Raw genomic sequence first — 26,576 nt, 5'->3', positions numbered from 1 at the left:
CCGCCGTGGGACCCCGGCCACTGACCGGAGGGGAGGCTGATGCGGTTGCCGTCCTTGAGCTTGAGCCGGCTCTTCCTGAACTTGCCCTTGCGTTTCTTCACCCGGGGCTTCTCCTGGCACAGCTGGTGGATGATGATGTTGAGCTCGCGCTCCAGGATGTCGATCTCCCGCTCGGCCAGCTCCTGCTCCCGCCGCCGCAGCACCTCCTCCTGGTTCTTCTGCTGCAGCGCGGCCCGCGTCAGCTCCTCCTCCCAGGTGCGCAGCTCCTGCACGGCGGGTGGGGCTGTCAGAGTGTGTGCTGGGCACCGAGAGCTCGGGCTGGTGCTCCCAGAGGCCCAGGGTCTCCCATGATGCCCAGCAGAGCGAGGGGGCTCAACACCTGACACCTGACTGCCTCACATGGTGGGGGAAGGAAGCTCAGAGGAGCGACAGCACAGGGCAAGCCCTAGACACAGCAGCTGAGGGAGCGTCGGGGGCACCGTGTGTGATACACAGGTAACTGCACAGCTATATGGCACTTTTTACCTTATCACAATGCATCTAAATTAGGAGTATGGCACGGAGTGCACGCTTGACAAAGGTCACCTGTTATGAGAATGGGTGTGATTTCTCCTTCCCCCCCTCACCCCTTATCTGTGAGGGATTCTTTCCAAGACCTTCTGTGGGGGCCTGAAATGTGGAGAGTACCAAACCCCACATCCACTGTGCTTCTTCCCTTCAAAAGTTTGTGGGGAAATGGAATTAAACATTTAAGTTGATGCCCCTAAAATTTGAAATCCTGTATAATTTTCTCGTAATGCACATTTACCATGAATTGAAGACTTCCCTTGTATATATGATTTCACAATTTTTTACACCAGAATAAATGTCTTGCAGTTCTATTTTCCCACACATTTTTGAAGTTCCCTCATACACATACCTATGATAAAGTTTAATTTATTAATGAGGGACAATAAGAGATTAACTGTAACTGATAATAAAATAGTAATTATTTTATTATTACAATTATTTATAGTATTACATTTATTTTAAATATTTAATATATTTTATTATTTCAACATATATTATAATAACATTTATTTATATTTAATTTAATTTAATATATTGATTATTTTAATAAATACATATTTAATGTATATTTAAATATATTTTTATTATTACAATTAATTAATTACATATTAATTAATTATTAGTACAATTAAAATAGTAACTATAATAAAAGTTATTTTAAATTTATGAAACATTTCTCTGTGGAATTTTCCAATAAATATTTTCAGGTCACAGTTGAAAAGAATGCACTAAGTCTATGTGACCCTCCCTTAAGGCCCTCTCTGTCCCCTTAGAGGTAGCGCTGCCCCTGGAGTACAGGCCACAGATGTGCTCAGAGTTGGCCTGCGACTGGACACGGACTGCCAGGGTCGGGGGTGGTGCAGCAATGGCCTCTGGAACAGAAAAGCAGATCACCAGTCGGCTAGCAGTTGTCTCCCATGGTTGGTTTCAGCTCAGGGCCTTTCCATAAAACATGCAAAATGCCAAAGAATTTCAGACCCATAGTGCTTCTGCCCCATACTCTCATTTCTACACCAAGATGCTCTGGTTCTCGATGCTGAAGTTATCCCGGTACTGAGTGAACCTTCCGCTACATAGCCCTGCTCATGTTACCAGCTGGTGGGGGGACATGCCCCACCGGTCACCACCCAACGGTGCTCCTCCTCTGGTTTGGACACTTCAGGTCCTGTCAGAACCAGGGAGCTGGGTCGGGCTTGGCCCGGAGCTCCTGGCAGGAGCTGGCTGGCTCAGTGCGTGCTTTCTCTTTCTTCTTACCTTCTCTTTGGCCCTGAGTTGGTCAAACATCTCCTGAATCTCATGTTTCCAGTCATCCTGCAGGCAGTGGAAGGAGTCCTTGGGCATTTCAAAGAAACCGGACTCCTCTATGGTAGTCAGCTGGTCCAGGATATTTGTGAAAGACGGCCGTGAATGGGGGTCGGGGTTCCAGCAGTCTGAACGGACACACATGGAAGCAGAAAGCAGCAAGGGGCAGAGGCAAACACAAGACTTAGGACCTTACGGGAACTCAATTACCACAGAATTACCTCTCCTTCCTCCTCCCAGAAAGAGACTGACATTTAAATAACCCCAAGTAAGGGTCAGGTTACAACCCGAGCTGCCTACCAGCACGGTCATAAGGAGTGAAACGGGGGAAGAAATGGCAGTTCTGCACTGGGCCGGTTCTGACTGTGCATTAAGCTAAGAGCAGGCCCAGGGCAGTGCTCGGGTGAAGGACCACCACCTCAGTGCACCATGCCGAGCCCTGACCACACCCTGGCCTCTATCTCCCATGAATCAATGGGCTACCCTTTCACACTTCAATGGGATAATGAGGCAAAAGATAAAAGCATTAAAGCGGAAGTAAGGAAAAGCAAGTTCTTTCTAATCCCAGCCCAGACAGTAACTAGTGGGGTCGCCACCTGTCCACTTAACTTCTCTGGGCTTTGGATTCTCACAAAATTACAGGGCTTGAGGGTTAAGCAGTTGTGTGCCGTGCCAGTATCCCCTATGGGATCCAGTTCAAGTCTTGGTTGCTCCACTTCCAATCCAACTCCCTGCTGATGTGCCTGCGTCTGGGCAAGCAGCAGAGGATGGCGCAGGTGCTTGGGTTCCTCCACCCACGTGGGAGACGCAGATAAAGCTCCTGGTTCCTGGCTTTGGCCTGGCCCAGCCCTGCTCACTGGGATTATTTGGGGAGTGAACCAGCGGATGGAAGATCTCTCTCCTGTCTGTCTCTCCCTCTCTTGCTGTAACTCTTTCAAATAAAAATAAATCTTTTTTAAAAATGGTGGGGTTTGACTACTTATATTTATCTATCTATTTATTTATATAAAAAACATATTTATTTGAGAAGCAGAGGGACAGATAGAGAGCTCCTATCTGCTGGTTCACTCCCCAGATGCCTGCAACGGCTGAGGCTGGGCCAGGCTGAAGTCCTCCCAAGCCTTCCATGTGGGTGGTATGGACACAACGACTTGAGCCGTCACGCCTGCCTCTCAGGGTAGACACTAGCAGGAAGCTGGAATCAAAGCTGGAACTGGGACTGCAATGTAGGATGTGGGCATCTTCAACTGTGTCTTAAGTGCTGCATCCAGTGTCCTCCTGCTAGAAAACTCAGCGTTCCTTTCTTCTCTAATGTTCTTCATTTCAATATGTGAGACAGTCAGCAGTCCTGGAATAAAAGCGGTTCTATATTCTAGGTTTGTACTAAGTAACAACAGACTGAAATGCTGGTCGGCAGGCTTTGGTCACTGAGCTAACGAGCTAACGTCACAGTCCCTGGAGAAGGGCGGAAGTGCCTGCAGCAGGCTGGGTGCAGTATCCTGCAGTAGCCCTAACAGCCCACAGCCTTCCCCGCTGGGTGATCCATATTTCCCCCCCTCTTTCAGTAACAGATCTTGTGGCACTGGCTAAAAACAAGTGGCTGTAGGAAGGTGGCTGTCTCCAGGTTCATCAGGCCAGAGATTACTCACCCTCCATGAGTTTGGCGAAAGGTTCTGGGCACGTGGAAGGAATAGGAAGGGCGAGTTTGTTCATGGCCACTCCATAAGCTACCGCCAAACCATCGATGCCTCGGAAGGGCACCTCGCCGGTCAGCAACTCCCAAAGCAGCACCCCATAGCTAAGGGGAGGAAGGAGACAGCAGCTGTATGTAGGAAACCCATGGGCACCACCTCACAGAAGTGGGGGCTCCTCTGAGCACCCCATGTTCTCACCGACACACAGGCAGACTAGCAAAATGAACACGATAACGTGCTCAACACAAAAGGGAAGCCGCAGAAACTAGTAGCTACCAGCCAAACCCCTGGGGGTGAAGCACGCTTGTTTTCAAAGTCTTCCACCATTCCTCAGCTATGTGACCTTGGACAAGTTACTATAGCTCTCTAAGCCTCCAGTTCCCCACCTGTAAAGTACAAATGACACCGCCAATCTCCCAAAGCTGTCATGAAATTTAAAAAACACTATACTGTTCTTTTTTTTTTTTTTTTTTTTGACAGGCAGAGTGGATAGTGAGAGAGAGAGAGACAGAGAGAAAGGTCTTCCTTTTTGCCGTTGGTTCACCCTCCAATGGCCGCTGCGGCCGGCGCATCTCGCTGATCCGAAGCCAGGAGCCAGGTGCTTATCCTGGTCTCCCATGCGGGTGCAGGGCCCAAGCACTTGGGCCATCCTCCACTGCCTTCCCGGGCCACAGCAGAGAGCTGGCCTGGAAGAGGGGCAACCGGGACAGAATCTGGCGCCCCAACCGGGACTAGAACCCGGTATGCCAGCGCCGCAAGGCGAAGGATTAGCCTGTTAAGCCACGGCGCCAGCCAACTTTTTTTTTTTTTTTTTAAGATTTAACGATTTTTTTGAAAGGCAGAGTTATATATATAGAGAGAGATCTTACATCCACTGGTTCACTCTCCAAATGGCCAGGATGGGCCAGGCCAAAACCAAGAGCCTGGAACTCCATCGGGGTCATCCACATGGGCGGCAGGGGCCCAAGCACTTGGGCCATCCTCCACTGCTTTCCCAGGTGCATTAGCAGGGAGCTGGATTGGAAGTGGAGCATCATGGACTCTAACCAGTGCTCATATTGGATGATGCTGCTGCACCACACCGCTGGCCCCAGTCACAGCTCCATTGCTGCTGCTGCTGCTACTGTTAATGAAGTAAGCTGAGAGAGGAGGTAGCCTCCCAGTCATAAAGTTTATGTCTTAAGAAAACTTCAGCTTTTGTCACAGATACCCTGCTGGTTTTTTTTTTTTTTTTTTTTTTTTAAAGCTTTGGAAAAGCAGAGCTGACCACTCAACAGATTTTGCTCCTGCAAAAGTTTTCTTCAAATGCCCACTTAGCTGAATAGAGTCCTGCATCTGGATCGGTGTGAGTGGGTCCCTAGCAGAGACCTGTGCCTAATTCAAAGGGAAAGTTTCCCAAGGGTGGATGGCACTGGCGGGGCAGCAGCAAGAACTTCAGTGCACCCTTCCTGCCTTCCAGGTCCACATAAGGATTTCTTTTCTCATATCCTATGGGTCAAAGCTTAATGAAAAAATTATTCTATGGATTCACAATCAAAACCAGTCAAAATAAGTAGCATTCAATCCTTCCAAGAGTAAGGGGGTTAAAAAAAAAAGGAAGAAAAAAACCAATAAGGTTATCAAGTCAGAAGAACGCCTTTCCTTTTTCAATACCAACCTCTAATTTCTTATAATACTCATCATTAGTTTACAGCCAGAAACAAAGTTCATGTTATACTAAAAAACCTGCCTATGTATCACAACACCTTGTATGACCAGATTGCTAAAGCACTTTACAAACACCAACTTGAACCCCTACAACAAGCCTATGATATAAGTACTGTTTTGTAGACAAAGAAAGCAAGCCCTAGATAGGTATAGTCGCCCAGATTCAGTACATGCACAGAGCATTGCATGGTGGACCCTGGACCAATTTTCCATTCCTTCTCTCTAGAATATCCTTATTGCTTTGTCTGGTAGACTCTAATCTTCCTTCAAACTCCAACTTAAATGTCCTACCATTCATTCATTTAAAACCTCTGCTAAATATTTACTTTGCTTTAAGCTCAATGCCAAGCACTGGGGTACAGACTGGAAGACAGATCCTATCCATTACGAGATTAGTGAGTGGGATGGAATACACAGTAATGGGTCATGAGAGAGATCCCATGAGGACGCACAGGGGCAGGACGGGGACAGAAGAGATTGGCCCGTGCACTACATGCAGGCTGCTAAGTGAGGGAAGGGGGTCAGTGCTCCAGAGACGGGGTCAGCATACACAAAGACAAAGGCTGCAGAGCCCGAGCCTTCCCTCAAAGGCTCCCCTGCAGTTGGGCCTGGCCCCAAAGATGAGCAATGTGCAGAGCAGTATGTCAGGGCACCTGCGAGGCTGCAGATGGGCCCTGGCCAGTCACCTTGGACAATGGCTTTTCACCTGGGGTATCCAAACATTCATCTCTTGACTAGGTTAGACAGTAGCTGAATTTGGGTCAGAGGCTGCTGGAAACACACCTGAACACTCTGGGAAGTCTCCCCTGACACTCCAGGGGTTCTTCAGCCCTTGTCTGGGCTGCCCTGGGTTACTGTTGCCTGTTCACGGCCTATGGGCTCCTAAAGGCCGGCACAGTAGTTTTTAGCCTTTGCATTCTCAGGGCCTTGCCCAGGCTAGGGTACATAGCAGGCACTCACAGATAGGTTAGTCGCTGGGTGTGTATGGGAATGAACCCTTGGTCAGATGGTTTTGAGGGCTATGCTGGCTGCTCTAGAATAATCCTCAAACACCATCAAGAATTACACTGGTGCACTTCCTGCCAGACCTTTCAGGCAGCAGCCATGCTGGGCAGTTTCAACCAAGTGACCTCCAAGATGCCCCCACACTGCTGACCAGATTCCAGGTGACAGCTTCCCATCCTCAGTCACTTGCTCCTGGCATTGGTGCACCTCCACCTTGGAGAACACAAAGGTCCCCTTCCTTCCCTCTAGACCTAGATGCCTGGCGTCTGAGCCCCAGCGACTTGCACAGACAGTAGGGGGTCTCAGAGACCCAAATGTGTCCTGGCTGTGTCCTTGGAGATGTCTCGGCCTCCTGAGAGGGGGCTTCCCCGAGGCCAGCTCTGCTCTTCCCTGGCTTACTCCTCCTCTCATGTGTATTCTGTTCCCTTTGAAGGGTTCTACAGCTAAGAGAAATGTGACAGCTGCTGCTCAGGCAGGGAGAAATGCTGCCCAAGAAAGATGTAAACAGACTTGAGTCAAACGACTACTTCATCACTCATCAGCCTTGTGTCCTTGGAGAAGCAGCACCCACACGACAACAGCAACCGATCTGGGGTTTTCCTACAAGCTATTCCCTTTAAAGAGGAGAATAATTCCTTTCCTTTAAAAATCTTTTTAAAGATTTATTTTATTTATTTTAAAGACAGAGTTAGAGAGAGAGGTAGAGACAGAGACAGAGAGAGAGAGAGAGAGAGAGAGAGAGAGAGAGGTCTTCCACCCATTGGTTCACTCCCCAAGTGGCTACAACGGCCAGAGCTGAGCCAGTCTGAAGCCAGGAGCCAGGAGCTTCTTCCAGGTCTCCCATGTGGGTACAGGGGCCCAAGGACTTGGGCTATGATCTGCTGCTTTCCCAGGCGCAGTAGCAGGGAGCTGAATCAGAAGTGGAGCAGCCAGGACTTGAACTGGTGCCCATCTGAGATGCTGATGCTGCAGGCCTGGGCATTAACCCACTATACCCCAGCGCTGGCCCCAAGAGTAGAATAATTTCATGAGGTACCTCTCACAAGCTTGCAGGATGGGCAGGTGCAGGGCAAGACTTGGAGATGAATCTTACAACAAGGGCACTCTGGGTTAAAGCTAAAGGTCCCACCTTACTCCTCCTATGAAGGACAAATGCCCCCTGCAATGACCGTGTCCTCCCCACATCTGTCAAGGTGAGAAGATGCTGCGTTGGGCATTCATGCTTTCCCTCCCCCTAAGCATGAGTCTGGGAGCCTAGCAATCCTGTCCAAATAATCACCAGCAGAAACCTCCGGTGTGACAAGATCTGAGTGAGGTCAGGGTCAGGCTGGGGGAAGAGGCCAAGCAGGAACACATTCTGGAAACATTCTTAAAACTTAAGGGAATGCTAGAAGTGGCAAATGGCAGACTTCCCCCCACATGCATTCTCCCCCTCTTCCATAAGAAGGGTGTTGGCTGTCCTGCTACAGCCTACGGAGGCCTGCCTCTCTGGAGCCAGGTGTGCCCACATAACCAGTGCAGACAATGGGTGTGCAGAGACATGTGCAATTTCTGGATTGTCTTCACATTAAAGACAAGCTGCTTGCCATGAACAAACTCTCTTCTTTTTCTGAAGACTAACACAGAAGTAACAGTCACCCCATTTTACCCAACGCACTGAGGGAACCTGGGTTCCTGGATGACCCTATGCAACACAGATGCCCGGCCAGCCAGGGCTGGCTGGACCATATCTGGGAAGAAAAGAATGCTTCCATCTTATTTAAGCCTCCGTATCTGAAGGTCTCTTGGTAATAGTAGCTTAGCTTAATTTATATACTAATTGGCTTCCTTAACATATGGTCAAGAAAAGAAACTATTACATTCAAACATATATAACTGCCATTTTTACAGATCAAAACATTAAATGTCAGTATACAGCTCAACTTGATGAGATTGGGTCAGACTTTTAAGGAAATGAAAACTTATTTTTTCCCATTAGCTACTTCATCTGGTAGTTAATGTATGGTGAAATAAGATTCAACATACAGAGCTATAAAACATCACTGAGAGAAATTAAAGAAGCTTAAATAAATGGAAAGATGTCTTATATTCACAGGTTGGAAGACTTACTAGATGTTAATGGTCCCCAAGGTAACACACAGATTTAACACAATTCCTATTAAAAACTCAGTTGCCTATTTTGGAAAAATTGACAAAAGGATCGTAAGTAAATGTAATAAACTCAAGATGGCCAAAATAATCTTGAAAAAGAAGAAGAACACCACTTACTACGAAACTACAGTAGTCAAGAAAGGGTGGAATGGCCTGAGGATAGACATGTGGGTTAAAGGAGCAGGCCTGAAAATCTAGAAATAAACCCTTACACCTCTTGTAAATACATTTTTTAAAAGGATGACATGACAACTCAATGAGAGAAGAGCAGTCTTTTCAATAAGCACTGCTGTGACAACTGAATAATCATATGGAAAATAACAAAGTTGGACTCCTACTTCAAACCACATATAGAAATATATTCATCATGGGCCAAAGACTGAAATATAAAAGCTAAGATTGCAAAATTCCTAGAGGAAAACATAGTTGTACGTTTTAGATTTGAGTATGATACCAAAAACAACAAGAAAAGAAGAAATAGAAACTGGACTTGATCACAATAAAAAATGTCTGTTTCAAAACACCATCAGAGGGGCTGGCACTGTGGCATAGCGGGTAAAGCTGCTGCCTGCAGTACTGGCATCCCATGTGGGTGCCGGTTCAAGTCCTGAATGCTCCTCTTCTGATCCAGCTCTCTGCTATGGCCTGGGAAAGCAGTAGCAGATGGCACAAGTCCTTGGGCCCCTGCACCCATAGGGAGACCCAGAAGAAGCTCCTGGCTCCTGCATCAGATCAACATAGCTCTGACCATTGTGGCCAACTGGGGAGTGAACCAATGGATGGAAGACTTTTCTCTCTCTGCCTCTCCTTTTCTCTCTGTGTAACTCTGATTTTCAAATAAATAAACAAATCTTTAAAAAAAAAAAAAAACACCGTCAGAAAAGTAAAAAGACAACAGAATGACAAAAATGCAAATTAAATATGTGATAAAGAATCTGTATCCTGAATATATAAAGAACTCTTTCAACTCAAAATTAAAAAGAAAAGGAGGGGCCAGGACTGTGGCATGGTGGGAAAAGGCCTGGCCTGCAGTGCTGGCATCCCATATGGGTGCTGGTTCGAGTCCTGGCTGCTCCACTTCCAATCCAGCTCTCTGCTATGGCCTGAGAAAGCAGTAGAAGATGGCCCAAGTACTTGAGCCTCTGCATCCGCATGGGAGAACCAGACAAAGCTTCTGGTCCCTGGCTTTGGATCAGCCCAGCTCCAGCCATTGCGGCCATTGGGGAATGAACCAGCAGATGGAAGACCTACCTCTACCTCTCTTCTCTCTTTCTCTCTCTCTCCCTGACTCTGCAACTCTGCCTTTCAAATAAATCTTAAAAAAAAAAAAAAAAAAGACAAGGAACTCAAATACTGGGTTGGCAAAGGATTTGAATAGATATTTCTGCAGAGAAGATATACAAATGGCTAATAAAAACACAAAGAGATAATCAACATAATTAGTCATTAGAGAAATGCAAACCAAAACCACAAAGATATCCCACTGCACACCCACAGATGGTTATAATTAAAAAAATATATTAAGTGTTGAAAAGATGTAGATAAATTGGAACCATGGTTCATTGCTAATGGGAATGCAAAATGTTACCACTGTGATGAAAATGTTTGGTGCCTAAAACAGTTAAAACACAGATTTACAATATGACTCAGCAATTCAACTCCCAGGCTTACACCCAAGAGAACTGAAAATATATGTTCACGCAAAACCTTATGTGCACAGTGGCATTATTTATAACAGACAAAAAGTGAAAACAACTCGGTGTTCATCAAGTGATGAATGGACAAACGCTATCTATGCAATGACATGGCTAAGCAATAAAAAGAATGAAACTCTAATGTTAGCTACAACATGGATGAACCTTGAAAATATTACGCTAAATCAAAGAAGCCAGTCATAAACAACTCAATGTTGCATGATTCCATTTACAAGAAATATCCAGAACAGGCAAACCCATAAAGACAGAAGGTAAACTAGTGTTTGGAAACAAGGGACTATTAGTAGAAGGGACTGGGGAGCCAGGGGAGTTGGTATGAGATCTCTGTTTTTGGGTGATAAAAAGGACCTGGAAATAGATACTGGTTGTAGTGGGTTGAGTCATAGCCTTAAACAGGTGTGTCCACATCCAAATACCTAGATCTACACTTGGAAAAGAACCTCCTCTACAGTGTGGAGACTGTGTCCCTGTCAACACTCTGGTGTCCAGAACTACAGAAAATAAATCTCTTGCTTTAGGCTTATGGTGATTTGTGACAACAGCCCTAGCAAATCAGTAACAATGTGATCAGGGCACAATGACTGACTGACACAAATGTGTGTAAGCAGTGAACTTTATTGTGTATGAGTAGTATCTCAGTAAAGCTATGTTCAAAAACTTATGCACACATGCAACCTCACACAGCAACGTACAACGGTAAGGTCAAGTCTTGTCTTTTGTATACCAAAGTGATGCTATGTTCCATATCCATGAGGAGGCGTACTCTTTAGCTTCTCATCCCTCAGTGGGGACAGGTCCTTGTGACCTTCTAGGCTGACATCAGCTGGGATGACAGCTGGATCATTTCTAGTCTGTGGCTCTGCAGTTCTTGATGCAAGCTTGGGACCCACTTTTTCCCATTTCCAGACCAATGTCCAAAGACAGAGCCTTGATTAAAAGAATACCTAAGTGGATAACCTTTCCTGTAGACTACCAAGAAAAAAAGCACAAAGAATACTCCTCAGCTCAGGAGCTCACAGGAAGTGCCCTGGGTTAACCTCCTCCCCAAGTCTAACAGTAACAGAACATGGCCAAATAAGCCAGGACATTCTTGGTGAATGCCCTCATTATCCTGCAGCCAAAGATGGGCGTACACATTGTCCCTGAATCCACCGGCCTTCCCTAGGGAGCAGACACCGACACAACACACTGTACCCGCCTCAGCACTGGAGGGAATTTTCTGGTAGATGAAACTGTCCCCTGGCAATGTGGGAGTTGGCACTGACTGTTCTAAAGGAGTCACTTAGTGCAGCCTCAATTGTTCAAGTTCTCAAGCTTGCATGCAGCCAAAACAGATGCAGGGAACGTCACCCCTGTGCCTGCAGCCCTTACCTCCACACATCACTGCCTTTGGAAAACATGGAGGCTCGAATGACTTCCGGAGCCATCCAAGCGTAGGTCCCTGCCGCGCTCATCTTCGTGGTTCGGTGCCATTCCCGGGCCAAGCCAAAATCAGTGATCTTCAGAATCTTGTTGCTCAGGTCTCCATTCTCCACCTTCTGAAGGATCAATACTGGGCAAGAAAGGAGAACAGGAGAAACCAGAGTGCATGAATCATAGGGGATCCACAGGATACAGAGCCCTCTGTCACCGTCCTGGCGCCTCCTGCAGGAAACACCTACAGTGCCGCCTCTTTCATGCCACGGATTTTGCGGTCATTATTTCTAATTCTCACAGGAACTTTATGTTCTACAGTAGACACTGAGTCTCCTGGAATTCAGAACACAGAACTTCTGAGACGGAAGGAAGGAGGGGAGGGAGGCGGGAGGGGAGGGAAGGAAGGAGGGGAGGGGAGGAAAGAGGCAGGAGGGGAGGGGAGGGAGGAGGGGAGGGGAGGGGAGGGGAGGAAGGCAGGGAGGCAGGTTGGTTCTCTCTCACCCCTGCCTTTAAGTCCACAAGGCAAGTGTTGTTTTTATGTATTTGACAGGTAGAAAGACAGACATAGGACAGACAGACAAAACTTTTTTAAGCATCCTTCTGATGGCCCTGTGAAAGTGGAGCTGGGAGTCTCACCAGCTGCAGGGCTTCCTGTCTGCCCAGCCCCCTGAGCTATACCCCAGATCATGGGGACTGGAGGTGCACACTGGATTTTCAAGGTTCCAGACAATGTCTGGACAGTATCCATGAACCATTATTTTTAAATTGTTTTTATTTATTTGACAGGTAGAAAGACAGAGACATAGGACAGAGACAGCACCTATCCACTAGTTCACTCCTCAAACACCCACAATGGCTGGGGCTAGAAAAAGTTGGGAACTCAATCCAGATTTCTCATGTGGGTAGCAGGAACCCAACCACTTCAGCCATCACCTGCTCCTCCCAGGATCTGCACTGGCAGGAAGCTGGAGTCAGAAGCCTGAGCTTGGTACCCAACCCAGGCACTCTGACATGGGACGCTGTGTCTCAACAGCTACCTGGAACGCCCACACCCTTACACTACTTTAACCTCTTCAGAAAGCATGACTATTGGACTCTGAGACCTAGGCATAATCTGGGAATTCATCCCCACCCACTGAGAAGTGTGGGCCAACTGGGGAGGCCAGAGGTACACACATGTTCACACATGATGCTGTGAACATGCCCTGGGAAGGAGGAACTTGTAAAATGTAGTAGTTATTCCCTGGGCCATGTCTCCTAAGTTCTAACCAGGAAGCCCAGTATGGAAGGCCCCCTGGCTCTCCTGGGGCAGCAGCTGAGGCCCCCACATGACAGTCAGACCTCATGAGAGGCAACTTCATTTTAAAAAGAACAGAAACACAAATTGACTAAAGTGCTATCAGTGACACCAAGGAACTCTGTGTGAGTGGGCAGCCCCCAGGATACGTGGATGCCAAGCCTCCATTTCACAGGCAGGATGGTCCCAGAGGCCTCAAGCAAGCACCAACTATCATGGGCCAGACACTGAGTCTCCTGGAATTCAGAACACAGAACTTCTGAGACGGAAGGAAGGAGGGGAGGGAGGCAGGAGGGGAGGGAAGGAAGGAGAGGAGGGGAGGGAAGGGAGGGAGGCAGGGAGGCAGGTTGGTTCTCTCTCACCCTCTCTCACCCCTGCCTTCAAGTCCACAAGGCAAATGTGGGCAAAGGCACCTACTGAGAGCAAAGAGCCACCAGAATAGAAGCCGGCGCTACTCTCTGCGGCCAGTGGGACAGAACACAGACTGGCTCTCAGCCTGTGTGTGCCGGGTAACCCCAGTGGGCTTCCCCTTGGCTCTGCCCTCAGCAGGGGCTGCATTTACCCCGTGGGTTGGGACGGGACTCCGGAGGCTTCACCTGTGTCTCTGTCACTGGTGTCTGCCTTAGGAGACCTCTGAGCGCCAATTCCTCCAGTATCTACAGAAAGCCACCTGCTGTGGTGGTTCTTTGGGTGCCACGAGGGGGCCGTGGGTCTTTGAGGGCCAGGGTCCAAGGCAGATCCCCTCTCTGTTGCAGGCCCCCACAAGGTCCCCTGAACTGCTGCATATATGGGCCCAGGCCCCAGCTCTACTAGCTTCTCAGAAAATTGGCAGAACTCAGGGCTTCCCGGCAGCTCTGAGGCTGCAGGCACAAAAGGAAGCAGCCGCTCCCCAACCCCACTGGACAGAGCCTCCTGCCTGCAAACCCCTGCTGCACAGACACAGCCCTCCCGGCCCGGAGCTGCCAGCATCCTGAGCCAGGGCGGGCCTCCGCTTGGGCAAATGGGGGCGGCGTGGGAGGGAAACAAGAAAAACGATAGCAAAAACCTTTCTCTACTTCATTCATCAACAAAAAGATTTCCAGAGCGTTCCGGGCCTCTCTTGCCCTTCGAATTGCTGGGTGAGTCACACTAAAGAAGTCCCCCGCCCCACAGAGGTGGTCAGCAGCCACTGACAGCATCTCTGAGTGGCCCACGGAGAACCCCTCCCCTGGCAGATCAGGTGGGGTCCAGCCTGTCATCTGTGCCCTCCAGGTGGGCTGGGACAGGGGAAGTGGGAGGAAGACAATGTTCGTGACAGTGGCCCATCACATGGCTCAGAAGGACGGCAGAATGAGGAGGTGAGGTAAGAATCAGCTAGGGACACCTGCCTGAACGGGGAGGCCTCTGGGTGCTGCAGGTACAGCCCAGTCCCGCCTCATCCCCACCCCTGCTGCTTCACACTCAGCTGTCCTCAGGCTTGTGGCTGACAGCTCAGGCTCCGGGTGGCGGAATCCCTGTAGGAAGCCCTGGCCTAGGGCCCTCCCCTCATCAAAGACAGGCTGTAAGCAGAGGCCGGCGGCAGTCCTGGCCGAGGGTCCAGCCCATGCTTCTCAGGAACCGTGTCCCGGCACACTGGCATCTATATCAGGCCGCTGTTACCACTGACAAACAAGCACCAGTGTGCAAAAGCTTAGGCTTTTCAAAACTGAGATGAAATCCACAGAACATAAAATTAACCATTTAAAATGAACAGCTCAGGGGCTGGCACTGTGGCGCAGCAGGTTAACACTCTGGCCTGAAGTGCCAGCATCACATATGGGTGCCAGTTCAAGACCTGGCTGCTCCATTTTTTTTTTTTTTTTTTTTGACAGGCAGAGTGGATAGTGAGAGAGAGAGACAGAGAGAAAGGTCTTCCTTTTTGCCGTTGGTTCACCCTCCAATGGCCGCTGCGCCCAGCGCATCTCGCCGATCCGAAGCCAGGAGCCAGGTGCTTCTCCTGGTCTCCCATGGGGGTGCAGGGCCCAAGCACTTGGGCCATCCTCCACTGCCTTCCCGGGCCATAGCAGAGAGCTGGCCTGGAAGAGGGTCAACCGGGATAGAATCCGGCGCCCCAACCGGGACTAGAACCCGGTGTGCCGGCGCCGCAAGGCGGAGGATTAGCCTGTTAAGCCACAGCGCCGGCCGGCTGCTCCACTTCTGATCCAGCTCTCTGCTATGGCCTGGGAAAGCAGTAGAAGTGGAAGACCTTGAAGAAGCTCCTGGTTCCTGGCTTCAGATCAGCTCAGTTCTGGCCATTGTGGCCACTTGGGGAGTGAACCAGCAGATGGAAGACACCTCTCTCTCTCTCTCTCTGCCTCTCCTCTCTCTGTGTAACTCTGACTTTCAAATAAATAAATAAAAATAAAAATAAATAAAGCAAACAGCTCAGTGGCATTTAGTACATTCACAAAGCACAACCAACCGCCACCTCCATCTAATCCCAAAACATTTCCAATGGGAACATGTGGGCTCCCATGTGGGCAATGGTTTGAGTCCCGGCTGCTCCACTTCTGATCCAGCTCTCTGCTACGGCATGGGAAAGCAGCAGAAGATGGCCTGAGTCCTTGGGCCCCTACACCCATGTGGGAGACCTGGAAGAAACTCCTGGCTTCGGATTGGCTCAGCTCAGGCTGTTGTGACCATTTGAGGAGTGAATCAGCAGGTGGAAGACCTCTCTCTGTCTCTGCCTTTCAAATAAATAAATAAATCTTTAAAAAAAATAGAATACTATGGCCGGCGCCGCGGCTCAATAGGTTAATCCTCCACCTACGGCACTGGCACACTGGGTTCTAGTCCCGGTCGAGGCGCCGGATTCTGTCCGGGTTGCCCCTCTTCCAGGCCAGCTCTCTGCTGTGGCCTGCGAGTGCAGTGGAGGATGGCCCAAGTGCTTGGGCCCTGCACCCGCATGGGAGACCAGGAGAAGCACCTGGCTCCTGGCTTCAGATCAGTGTGGTGCACCGGCTGCAGCAGCCATTGGGGGGTGAACCAACAGAAAAGGAAGACCTTTCTCTCTGTCTCTCGCACTGTCCACTCTGCCTGTCAAAAAAAAAAAAATAGAATACTACACTCATTTTTCTTTAAAAGGTAGAGTGACAAAGAAGGAGAGAAGAAGGAAGAAAGGGAGGGAGAGAAAAAGAGAGAGAAGGAGAGGGAGAGAGGGAAGGAGGAAAAGGGAGGAGGGAGGGAGGGAAAGGGAGGGAGAGGGAGAGAGGGAGGGAGAGAGAAGGAGAGGGAGGGAGAGAGGGAGGGTAAGGAAGAGAGGGAGAGAGAGAGGGAGGGGGAGGGAGGGAGGGGGAGGGAGAGAGAGGGAGAGAGGGAGGGAGAGGTAGAGGGAGAGAGAAGGAGAGGGAGGGAGAGAGGGAGGGTAAGGAAGAGAGGGAGAGAGAGAGGGAGGGGGAGGGAGAGACGGAGAGAGGGAGAGGGAGGGAGGGAGAAGGAAGGAGAGAGGGAGGGAGAGAGGGAGGAAGGGAGAGAGGGAGGGAGAGAAGAGAGAAGAGAGGAGAGAGGAGAGAGAAGAGAGAAGAGAGGCTGCCTCTATCCACTGGTTCACTTGCCACATGGTTTTAACAGTCAGGGCTGGGCCAGCCCAAAGCCAGAAGCCCATTACTCCATCTGAGTGCTCCTACTTGGACTATCTTCTGCTGCCTTCCCAGGAGCATTAGTAGGGAACTGGATCTGAAGTGGAGCAGCCAGGACTCAAAGGGGCACTCCAAACATGGGAGGCTTAACCTGCTGCACCACATGCTGACCCTGCTAACTTCACATATATGAAATCATATTGTATATGTCATATGTGTTTCACTAAGCAAAAATATTTTCACGGATCAACCACATTACAGGTTATACCAGTATTTCGTTACTTTCCATGGTTGAGTAATATTTCTTGTGTGTGTATATATTTATATATATATATATATAAATTATTCCCCTGTGTATGTATATATTCCCTTGTGTGTATGTATGTATATATAAACATAAGTATAAATGTGTATATATATATATATGTATATATATTCCACTGATAGACTTTTGGGTTGTTTCTATTTTTTGGCAACAGGGCTGCCATGAACATGTTTATACACATATCTGTGGACATGTTTAATTTCTTCATTATATACCTAGGAATAGAATTTCTGTGCAATGGTAATTTTATGTTTAGCTTTTTGAGGAACCACCGAGCTGTCTACAGCAGCTGAACCATTTTACATTTCCACAACAGAATATGAGAGTTCCAATTCCTCCCCAGTCCTGCCAGCACCTGCCATTTACTATGACCATGACCACTGCCATCTAACACACATGAAGTAGTATCTCATTGTGGCTTTGAGTTGCATTTCCCTACACTACTGCTGAGAACCTTTTTCATGTGCTTGTTGGCATTTGTACTTCTCCGAAAAAAAAATGTATGTTCAATTCTTTACCTATTAAAAAAAAAACCTATTTATTTACTTGAAGGCAGAGGGACAAAGACAGAGAGACCTCCCATTTGCAAGTTCACTCTCCAAATGCCTGCAACAGCTAGGACAGGGCCAGCCCAAAGCTGTGAGCTCATCCAGCTCTCCCATGTGTAGCAGAAACCCAAGTATTTGAACCATCACCTGCTGCCTTCCAGGGTACACACCAGCAGGAAGCTGGAACTGGAAGTGAAGCCAGGACTCAACACCAGGCATTCCTCTAAGGCATGTAGGCAACCCAACCAGCAAACACTCATTTCTGCCCATTTTGTAAGTGGATGTTTTGTCTATTTATTAATGAGTTATAAGAGTTCTTATACTGGAACCTTATTAAATAAACTTCCAAGTTTTTCCTATTCTGTGGACTTTCTTTTCACTTACTAGATCATCTCCATTGATGTGCAAAAATTTTTCATTTAGATCAAGTCCACTTCATCTAATTTTTTCTTTGGTTCCTCTTGCTCTTGGTAGAAATCTAAGAATTTATTGCTAAATTCAAGATCATAGAGATTTGCCCCCAGGCTTCCTTCAGGGCTCTTATGGTTCCAGCTCTTAGACTTAGATCTCCAATCCATTTTTAGTTAATTTTTGCAGGCACATGAGATAGGGGCCCAACTTTGTTATTTTGCATGTGGCTATCCAGTTGTCCCAGCACCTCCTGTGGAAGAGGAAAGCTTTTAAAACAGAGTGTAGGGCCCGGTATTGTGGTGCAGCTGGGAGCTGCCACCTGTGGCGCCGGCATCCCACATGGGTGATGGTTGGTGTCCCAGCTGCTCCACTTTTGATCCGGCTCTCTGCTACGGCCTGGAAAAGCAGTGGAAGATGGTCCAAATCCTTGGGCCCCTGCAACTACATGGGATCCCCGGAAGAAGCTCCAGGCTCCTGGCTTCAGATCAGCCCAGCTTCAGCCGTTGCAGCCATTTGGGAAGTGAACCAGCAGATGGAAGATCTCTCTCTTGCTCACTCTCTCTCTCTCTCTCTCCCTCTGCCTCTTTGTAACTCTGCCTTTCAAGTAAATAAATAGATCTTTAAAAAAAATTGGAATGGCTGCTTAACAATGACAGCTAGTCACGATGTGGCTGACTATGTAGTGGCACCAGGCTGACTGCTGACGTCACCTTCGCTAATCCTTAAGTCAACCCATGAAGTAGGCATAATTATCTTCCCCTATTTACCCGGCTGTCTGTTATTGTTCAGTTACTGAGGGACAGGGACAGGCACGGAATGTACAGCACTCTGACCTCAGAGCCACATCCTTCACCTGCCGTAGTGCCATCTGCACACCAGAAGGCAATCCAGTGAGTCCCTAAGGTCAGCATCCATTTCCGTATGACCCCTGAATTCTTCCTTCAGCATCCAAAACCAATGCCTCACAACTGAGTCTTACTTGAGGGTACTTTACAAACTTCATGGAAAAACGGAATTTAAAAACAAGTATAGGGGAGCGCTGTGGCACAGTAGGTTAATCCTCCACCTGCAGTGCCAGCATCCCACATGGGCACTGGTTTGAGCTCTGTCTACTTCTCTTCCAATACAGCTCTCTGCTATAGCCTGGGAAAGCAGAAGATGGCCCAAGTCCTTGGGCCCCTGCATCTGCATAGGAGACCCGGAAGAAGCTCCTGGTTCCTGGCTTCAGATCAGAGCATCTCCGGCTGTTGCGGCCATTTGGGGAGTGAACCAGCAGATGGAAGACCTCTCTCTCTGTCTCCCCTTCTCAATGTCTGTAACTCTACCTCTCAATAAATAAATAAAATCTTTAACAACAAAAAAAAAGTCTAGGGGCCGGCACTGTGACATAGAAGGTTAAGCCTCTGCCTGCAGTGTTGGCATCCCATATCAGCACTGGTTCAACTCACACCTGCTCCACTTCTGATCCAGCTTCCTGCTAATGTACCTAGAAAACAGCAGAGGATGGCCCAAGTGCTTGGGCCCTTGCCACCCATATGCAGTAGGCATAATTGCTTTCTCCTGTTTACTCAGCTGAAGAAGTTCCTGGTTCCTGGCTTCAGCCTGATCCAGCCCCAGCCATTGTGGCCATTCAGGGAATGAACCAGCGGATAGAAGCTCTCTCACCTCTCTCTCTCTCTCTCTGTTTCAAATAAATAAATGAAATCTTAAAAAAAAAAAAAAAAACTACTCAGGTGCAAAAATTTTTTTAAATCCATGCACAGTTTTTCCATAATGCACATTTCCCACGAACTTTCTGAAAACCCCATGTGTGTATGGATTGTTCTTTTAACACCCAAATAAGCTTGTCTTTTAATTTCATTTTCTACAGCTATTTTGAAGTACCTGTGGGCATACTTCTTCTGGTCATTTCCAACTCACGCATGTACGTGGTCCTAGAATGTGATGGAATATGACTGGAATCTAAAAAAGTCACTCTCAAGATGTAGAACAGAAGAATGTTTACCAGAGGCTGGGGAGGGTGGGATGGGGTGCAGATGGAGAAAGGCTTCCAGTGAGTCAAAGTTAGTTACACAGAGAGACTAAGTGCTGGTGCTCCAGTGCACACTGGGATATCAGTAAGAGTGTACTGTGTATCTCAAACAGCTACAAGAGGGGATTTAAAATGCTTCATTACAAAGAAACAACCAATGTTTGGGCTATAGATAAGCTAAGTACCCCGATTTAATCATTACACATATATATGTCATATATTATGTCGATTAAAAATAAATTAAATTTAGGCCGGCGCCGTGGCTCACTAGGCTAATCCTCCGCCTTGCGGTGCCGGCACATCGGATTCTAGTCCCGGTCGGGGCGCCGGATTCTGTCCCGGTTGCCCCTCTTCCAGGCCAGCTCTCTGCTATGGCCTGGGAAGGCAGTGGAGGATGGCCCAAGTGCTTAGGCCCTGCACCCCATGGGAGACCAGGAGAAGCACCTGGCTTCTGGCTTCGGATCAGCGCGATGCGCCAGCCACAGCGGCCATTGGAGGGTGAACCAACAGCAAAAAGGAAGACCTTTCTCTCTGTCTCTCTCTCACTATCCACTCTGCCTGTCAAAAAATAAAAAAATAAAAACAATAAAATAAAATAAAAATAAAAAAATTTTTTAAAAATTAATTAAATTAAAAAATAGGTATTTTATTAAAATCACATTATATATTGTTTATTGCTTTTTTAAAATTCACATTAGAATCGTTTTTCCATATTATCATGACATATTTCTAATCATACATAATGCATATATACTTTAAACAGATTTACCAATATAAGCATACACTAAATAAGTGTGTTTTTGATCAGCAATGGACAACATATACTACTACTACTAATAATGATGATAAGGACTCACATTTTGCTACAAACTATAAAATAATCACAGTTGCTAGAACCTCAGTAATCTGAATCCATTATTCTTTATGATCAGGACACCATCTATAATATTTTTCTTTAAAACTGCTTACAAGAAGAAACTTTATATCACTATTATAAACAGAGATGCAAACTAGTCTCTGATCACTAAGTAACCTGTACAAACATATCAAATGAAAAGGAAAATGGGGGCTGGCTCTGTGGTGCAGTGGGTTAAAGCCCCAGCCTGCAGCACCGGCAACTCGTAAGGGCGCCAGTTCAAGTCCCAGCTGTTCCACTTCCGATCCAGCTCTGCGATGGCCTGGGAAAGCAGTGGGAGATAGCTCAAGTGCTTGCGTGGGCCTCTGCACCTACGTGAGAGACTCGGAAGAAGCTCCTGGCTCCTGGCTTCGGATCAGCCCAGCTCTGGCTGTTGTGGCCATTTGGGGGATGAACCAGTGGATGGAAGACCTTTCTCTTTCTCTGTCTCTACCTCTCTCTGCAACTCTTTCAAATAAATAAAATAAATCCTTTAAAAAACAAAAATTATTATTAAGTTTCAGCAGATCCTGCACCTGGTCAGAACCTAAGGCTGCTCTCCGTGCTGGACAGGCAAGCTGGGACATGTTAGGAATGAAAGGCAAACCAGCCCCAAGTGAGCCTTCAGGTGTGGTGGCTGAATGTCTTTACCTAACACATACCACCCACAATGACCTCAAGGCCACCCTCTGCTGGAAGGAAGAATTGGCCCCAAAGCACTCTGTGAGTCTGACTTAATATCACTGAGCTGGGTGCTTGGGCTCTCAAAACTTGAAAACGGCGTAACCAAGGAGATGCTGCCATTAGGTGCTGATGGTGAATCTAGCTTCGGCTGGTGATTTATCATTTTGAGTTCCTTATTTATTACTCATATCCGTTAGCACAAGGGGCTCTGATCTGCTAAATGCTCACCCTGGCACCAAGGCTCCTGCCCCCAGGCCGTCACCTAGTTTGGATGATTCAGCGCCATCTCTCCCAGATGAAGCGATGGTCTCACTGTTCTGAAGGTTGTATTTTGTCTGGTATGGTCTCTCTCTCTTCTTAAAGTTTAGTGGTAAGTATATTACGCACATGGAAGACTGCACAGAAATGCACATGTGTGTCAATGACAGATAAAACCCACGGAGTCCGGCCCAGTCCCTTCAGAAGCTCTGTGTGGGCTCCCCATCCCTTCCCGTTCTGTCCTCCCTGAGGTCCCACGACGGACAGGTATTCTCTCCATCTCTTTATGAGTTCACCATCTGTGTGCACATCCTTAAATGAGACAACGTACAGTTTTAAACGTAACTGGTCCCCACAATTGCCATCACAAAACAACACAAAGCAGGCGCATAACCCAACACAAATACGTTTGCACACAGTTCTAGAGGCAGGAAGTCCAAAATCCTAGAATCAGCATGGCCATGCCCTCTCCAAGGGCTCTAGGGGAGAACTTCCCTTGCCTCTTCGAGCTGCTGCTGGCTGCCAGCAGTTCTGGCCATTGCTTGGCTGGGGGTCCCTGGCTGGGGGTCCCTGCCAGTCTTCACGTGGCTGTCCTCCCTCTGCACAGCTGTCCCCATTTTCACAGTGTTCTCCCCTCTGTGCCTTTTTATAACGACATTGGACATTGGATCAGGGCCCATCCTATTCCAGGATGACCTTGATTACATCTACAGAGATCTGATTTCCAAACTTCACATATTTTCCAAATTTCAACCTATCTGTTGGAGGGGGAGGGGCAATGGGCAATTCTACCCACAACACTGTATGAGATCAAAAACACTGCCCTGGCTAGATAAGGCTTCCCAGAAAGGAGTAGGCCAAACTGAGTCTCTGGTCTCTACCCCAGGGAATTGACAAGAAACGTTTGTGGGAAGTCAGAAGGTGAGTGTAAACAAAGCAGGGAGGCAAAGCAGCCGGGGGCATCTGGCTCGGGGGGGGGGGGGGGGTGTACCCTGGACTTTAACCAGGAGGGGGCTCCTCTGTACCAGAGTGCTTCAAAAAGTTCAGGGAACATGGAATTAAAAGATGGCATTAAATTTCAAATGTACATTATTTATTTGAAAGGCTGTGAGATACAGGTCAATTTATTTTGGTGCAAAAAAAGTTTTAAAATCCACGCACATCGTTTTCATAATGCACATTTTCCATGAACTTTCTGAAGTACCCTTGTATTTCCTATTTCTAACTTTCCCTTTGGAAAAGGGAAAAGAAAATGCATCTCTGTGCAAGGGTGAAAAGAGTGATGGTGGGTAGGGCAGGGAGGGCCGAGCAGGCGCTTCCCCAGCGCGTTAGCAAGAGGAGCAAGGACACAGCTATGTCTGCACCAAGGGGAGTCCAGGGCACATGGACAGCGGGCATTGGTGACAACAGCCTGAGCGGCACCACCGGATCCACGGGGCTCACGCCGGGTGACAGCCCTTGCTCGGGCAGCCCCGTCCTCGGGGGTTCCATTTCTCTGCCGTGTTCACCCCGCGTCTTGCACCCACTTGCCCTCCTGACTCGCTGCTTCTCCTGGTTTGACGGTGCACTTTCTCCAGCAGGCCCCTTAACAAGGTGTGAAAAGCAATCTGTTTTTGGACCAGAAAATGTCTATATTACAACTCCATATTTTATATAAAGATGATTGGAGATTTTCCTTCATAATTCTGAAGACATCCATGCATTATTTTCTTGCTTCCAGTCACGCTGTTAAGGGCCCCGGAGCCATTTTGCTTCCTGATACCCGCAATGTGACATGTCTTCCTCTCTGGAACTGTCCCCTTTCTTCTCTTGGTCCCCAGTGTCCAGGGCTGGGAACTCAGTGCTTTAAAATCTGAACACTCGTGTCTTCCGTTACCAGGAAGCTTCAGCAAGTATTTCATTCTTCATTTCCTTCCCTGGATTTTCCTGTTCCTCCTCCAAATAACTGGACTCCTGCTTATTCCGACATGGACTTTTCTGGACGGCTCCTCCAATGATCTTTTCTCCTCTACTTTCTGTTTTTCCTTTCTGCTCTTCTTTTCTGAGATGCCATCACTTCACCTGCCAACGCTTCTGCTGGACTTCTCATTTTCCTATCAACACTTTCAATTTCTAAGAGAGCTTCTACTTCTTCTTTTAAGTGCTAAGCACGAGTGTGGCTGTCACAGTTGGGTCTTTTTTTAAAGACGTATTTATTTATTTGTTTGTTTTGAAAGTTGGAGTATGGGGAGGGGGCAGAGATCTTCCATCCGCAGGTTCCCTCACTCCCCAGACGGCCACAACAGCCCGTGCTGGGCCAGCTGGAGCCAGGAGCACCTTCTTGGTCTCCCACAAGGGTACAGAGAACCAAGCACTGGGGCCATCCTCCACTGCTTCCTAAGGCACATCAGCAGGGAGATGGATTAGAAGCAGAGTAGCCAGGACTGGAACTGGTGCCCATGCAGGGTGCCAGCATCGCCGGTGGTGACATTGCCCCACTATGCCGCAACACTGGCCCCACAGCTGTTTTTTAACATGAGCTTGTCTTCCCTTAGAGCTGAATTACTGATGTGCCCTTTCATTTATTTGTCTTCTCCCAGTGTGGTTAGTTTCAGCTGCTTTTCCACAAGTGCTTCTGCTGAGAAGCAAGTCATCCTCAGCCATATGTACAAGAACCTTACCACAGTGCTTGTGTTTAAAAAAAGACAGTCCTTAGATTTAAAGGCTGTAATCATCAGCTTTTGTCACTGTGCCAAAATTCCTGAGACAACTAACTTTACAGAGAGAAAAGGTTTATTTAACTCCTGGTTTTGGAGGACCAAGTTCACCATCAGGCAGCCCGAGGTCAGCAGATGGTGATGGCGGAGCAGGTGCAGCGGAGGACCACCCAGTCATCCAGGAAGCAGACTGGGAAGCTGGGCCCAGCACAGGCTTCACAACAACTGTCTCATGAGAGGACCCCCTTCTGAGGGCCTTCCCCAGCGACCTCAGGACCTGCCTAGGCCCCACCTCCTAACAGTGCCACAGAGGGCAACCAGCCTGTAACACACCGGCTTCTGGAGGACACCTAACGCCAAACCCGCATCCAGCCTGCAGCACAGATGGCGATGCTCAGAAATGAGATGACCCGAGGTTGGGGACTTCCTTCCAAATAATCGAGGAGGGGCCACGAGCAGGGGGACAGGACAGACGGCATGTCTAGGATCTGGTCACTGTTCAAACAGAGGGGAGGAACGAGGGGGCTCGATGTGCCATTCTCCCTGTGCATGGGTCCATTTCTATGAGCAGGTTAAAAAAGAAAAGACGTACTGCCAGTCTAGAGATTTTTCTCAAATGTCCTAAGTCAGTGACCACCCCACCCATCTGTTTTCCAGCTTCTAAAACTCAGTTGCTGTTGTTTCCTGCTGCCTACCTGTGGGTTTTGCTGTGTTCTTAGCTGGGTTTCAGGAGGGAGCAACAGCCGAGGGAGCCGTGTGCATGTATGATCTGCCACCCTACCGTGGAAACCCACCTTCAGCTGTGTGTGTTTTCTCGGAGTCAGAGGAAGGAAACTCGTACGGTCTGTATTCAAAGGAATCCTGCAGGGAGCAGGCATCTGCTCTAATGGTCAAGACACCCAGGTCCCACATCAGAAGGCCTGAGTACGATCAGAAGCCAGCTCCTGACCCCAGCTTCCTGCCAATGCACGCCCTGGAAGGCAGCAGCGATGCTCAAGAAGTCGGATCCCTGCCACCTGCATGGGAGACCTGGACCGAGTTCCAGTTCTCAGTTTTGGCCCTGGTTTTTGTGGGTATTTGGGAAATGAACCAGCAGATGGGAGCGCTGTCTCTCTGCTTCTAAAATAAACAAAAAATAATTTAAAAATTTTTAAAACAAAACAAAATCATACAGAGGCTTCTCTCCCAATACACAAAACCTGTCCTGAGAGAGAGGACCAGAACAAGGCACATACCCTGCTTGCTCCTGCTAAAGCCCCGAGTTCAGAGTTCAAACACCAGATCCAGGACACTGCGTGCCCTCCCACCTTCACAAGAGCAAAGAAGACTGAAAAGGGCACCAGGGCAAGACCCAGGGCATCAGGGCTGTGGCTCTAGCCTGTATGATCTTCCTCAGGTGCTCATTCCCTGCCTCTGACAACCTCTGTAATTCCCCAAAAGTGGCTTCAGTCTTTCCCCGGGGGCAGCCAAGCTCCACCGCCTGTCTGGGCTGAAGAACAGCTGACACTAGAGCCAAGAGGAGGGAGGCAAGGTGACTCTACCCCAGAGCAAAGCCCCACTGGCGCCTGAGCAGCACTTGAGACTCAGGGACCGTGCCCAGGCAGCGAGCACGTGGCCTGTGTACACCCCCGGCCTCTAGCGGCCGTGGCCCTCTGCCCACTCTGCCCCTCCAGGCGAGGCTGAGAGAGGCCACCCTTGCTTACAGAGGCAATGATTCACCTCCTAGACGGCCGGGCCTCAGAGGAGGTGTGACGCCTGCTGCCTGGAGACGACAGGCAGATGCCAGCAGCAGCTGAGGCCCAGCCAGGATCCAGAATGTCAGCAGAGCTGCACTGGGAACCCCCGGCACAAGCACCCAGGGAAGCAGCTGGAAGGCCCTGCGGGAAGAACGATGGAAAGGGAGAGACTGAGTGTTTGGGGATTTGGGATCCAGAACCCCTCTTGGCGCAGAAGAGGAAACCAAAGCAAGCAAGTGCCTGCAAAGCCAGAGAGCAGTCAACACAGTGACTGTTTCCTGGCCTCACAGGTAGACAATGGCCTCCCTTTCTGTTCAAGTTTATTTATTCATTTTTTATTTATTTGAAAGGCAGAGAGAGACAGACACAAAAAGAGAGAGAGCGCGATCTTCACTCCCAAAATTCCTGCAAAAGCCAGGCCAAAACCAGGAACCAGGAACTCCATCCTGGCATCCCGCATGGTGGCAGGGACTCAAGTACTGCTAGCTCCCAGGTACAGTACCAGGAAGCCAGATTACAAGGTGGAAGTGGGGCTGAA

The 26,576-nt window shown here is 48.4% G+C and overlaps 1 protein-coding gene across 2 annotated transcripts in view; it reads right to left on the bottom strand.

The window, feature by feature from the left end:
* Nucleotides 1–26,576, bottom strand: part of MAP3K9 (mitogen-activated protein kinase kinase kinase 9) — an 86,558-nt gene that overhangs the window by 18,626 nt on the left and 41,356 nt on the right. For both annotated transcript variants that reach the window (XM_062181038.1, XM_062181037.1), the window contains exons 3-6: nucleotides 11,516–11,696; nucleotides 3,522–3,670; nucleotides 1,825–2,000; nucleotides 26–266 (exon numbers count right to left, since the gene is read on the bottom strand). In XM_062181038.1, the coding sequence (XP_062037022.1) occupies nucleotides 26–266; nucleotides 1,825–2,000; nucleotides 3,522–3,670; nucleotides 11,516–11,696 (747 nt within the window). The remainder of the gene's footprint in view (nucleotides 1–25; nucleotides 267–1,824; nucleotides 2,001–3,521; nucleotides 3,671–11,515; nucleotides 11,697–26,576) is intronic.

This window comes from Lepus europaeus, chromosome 22, assembly GCF_033115175.1.
Source record: "Lepus europaeus isolate LE1 chromosome 22, mLepTim1.pri, whole genome shotgun sequence".
In the NCBI taxonomy this organism is placed as follows: domain Eukaryota; kingdom Metazoa; phylum Chordata; class Mammalia; order Lagomorpha; family Leporidae; genus Lepus; species Lepus europaeus.
Note: the sequence above shows the minus strand (reverse complement) of the source record. Positions and strands in the feature narration are given on the sequence as shown.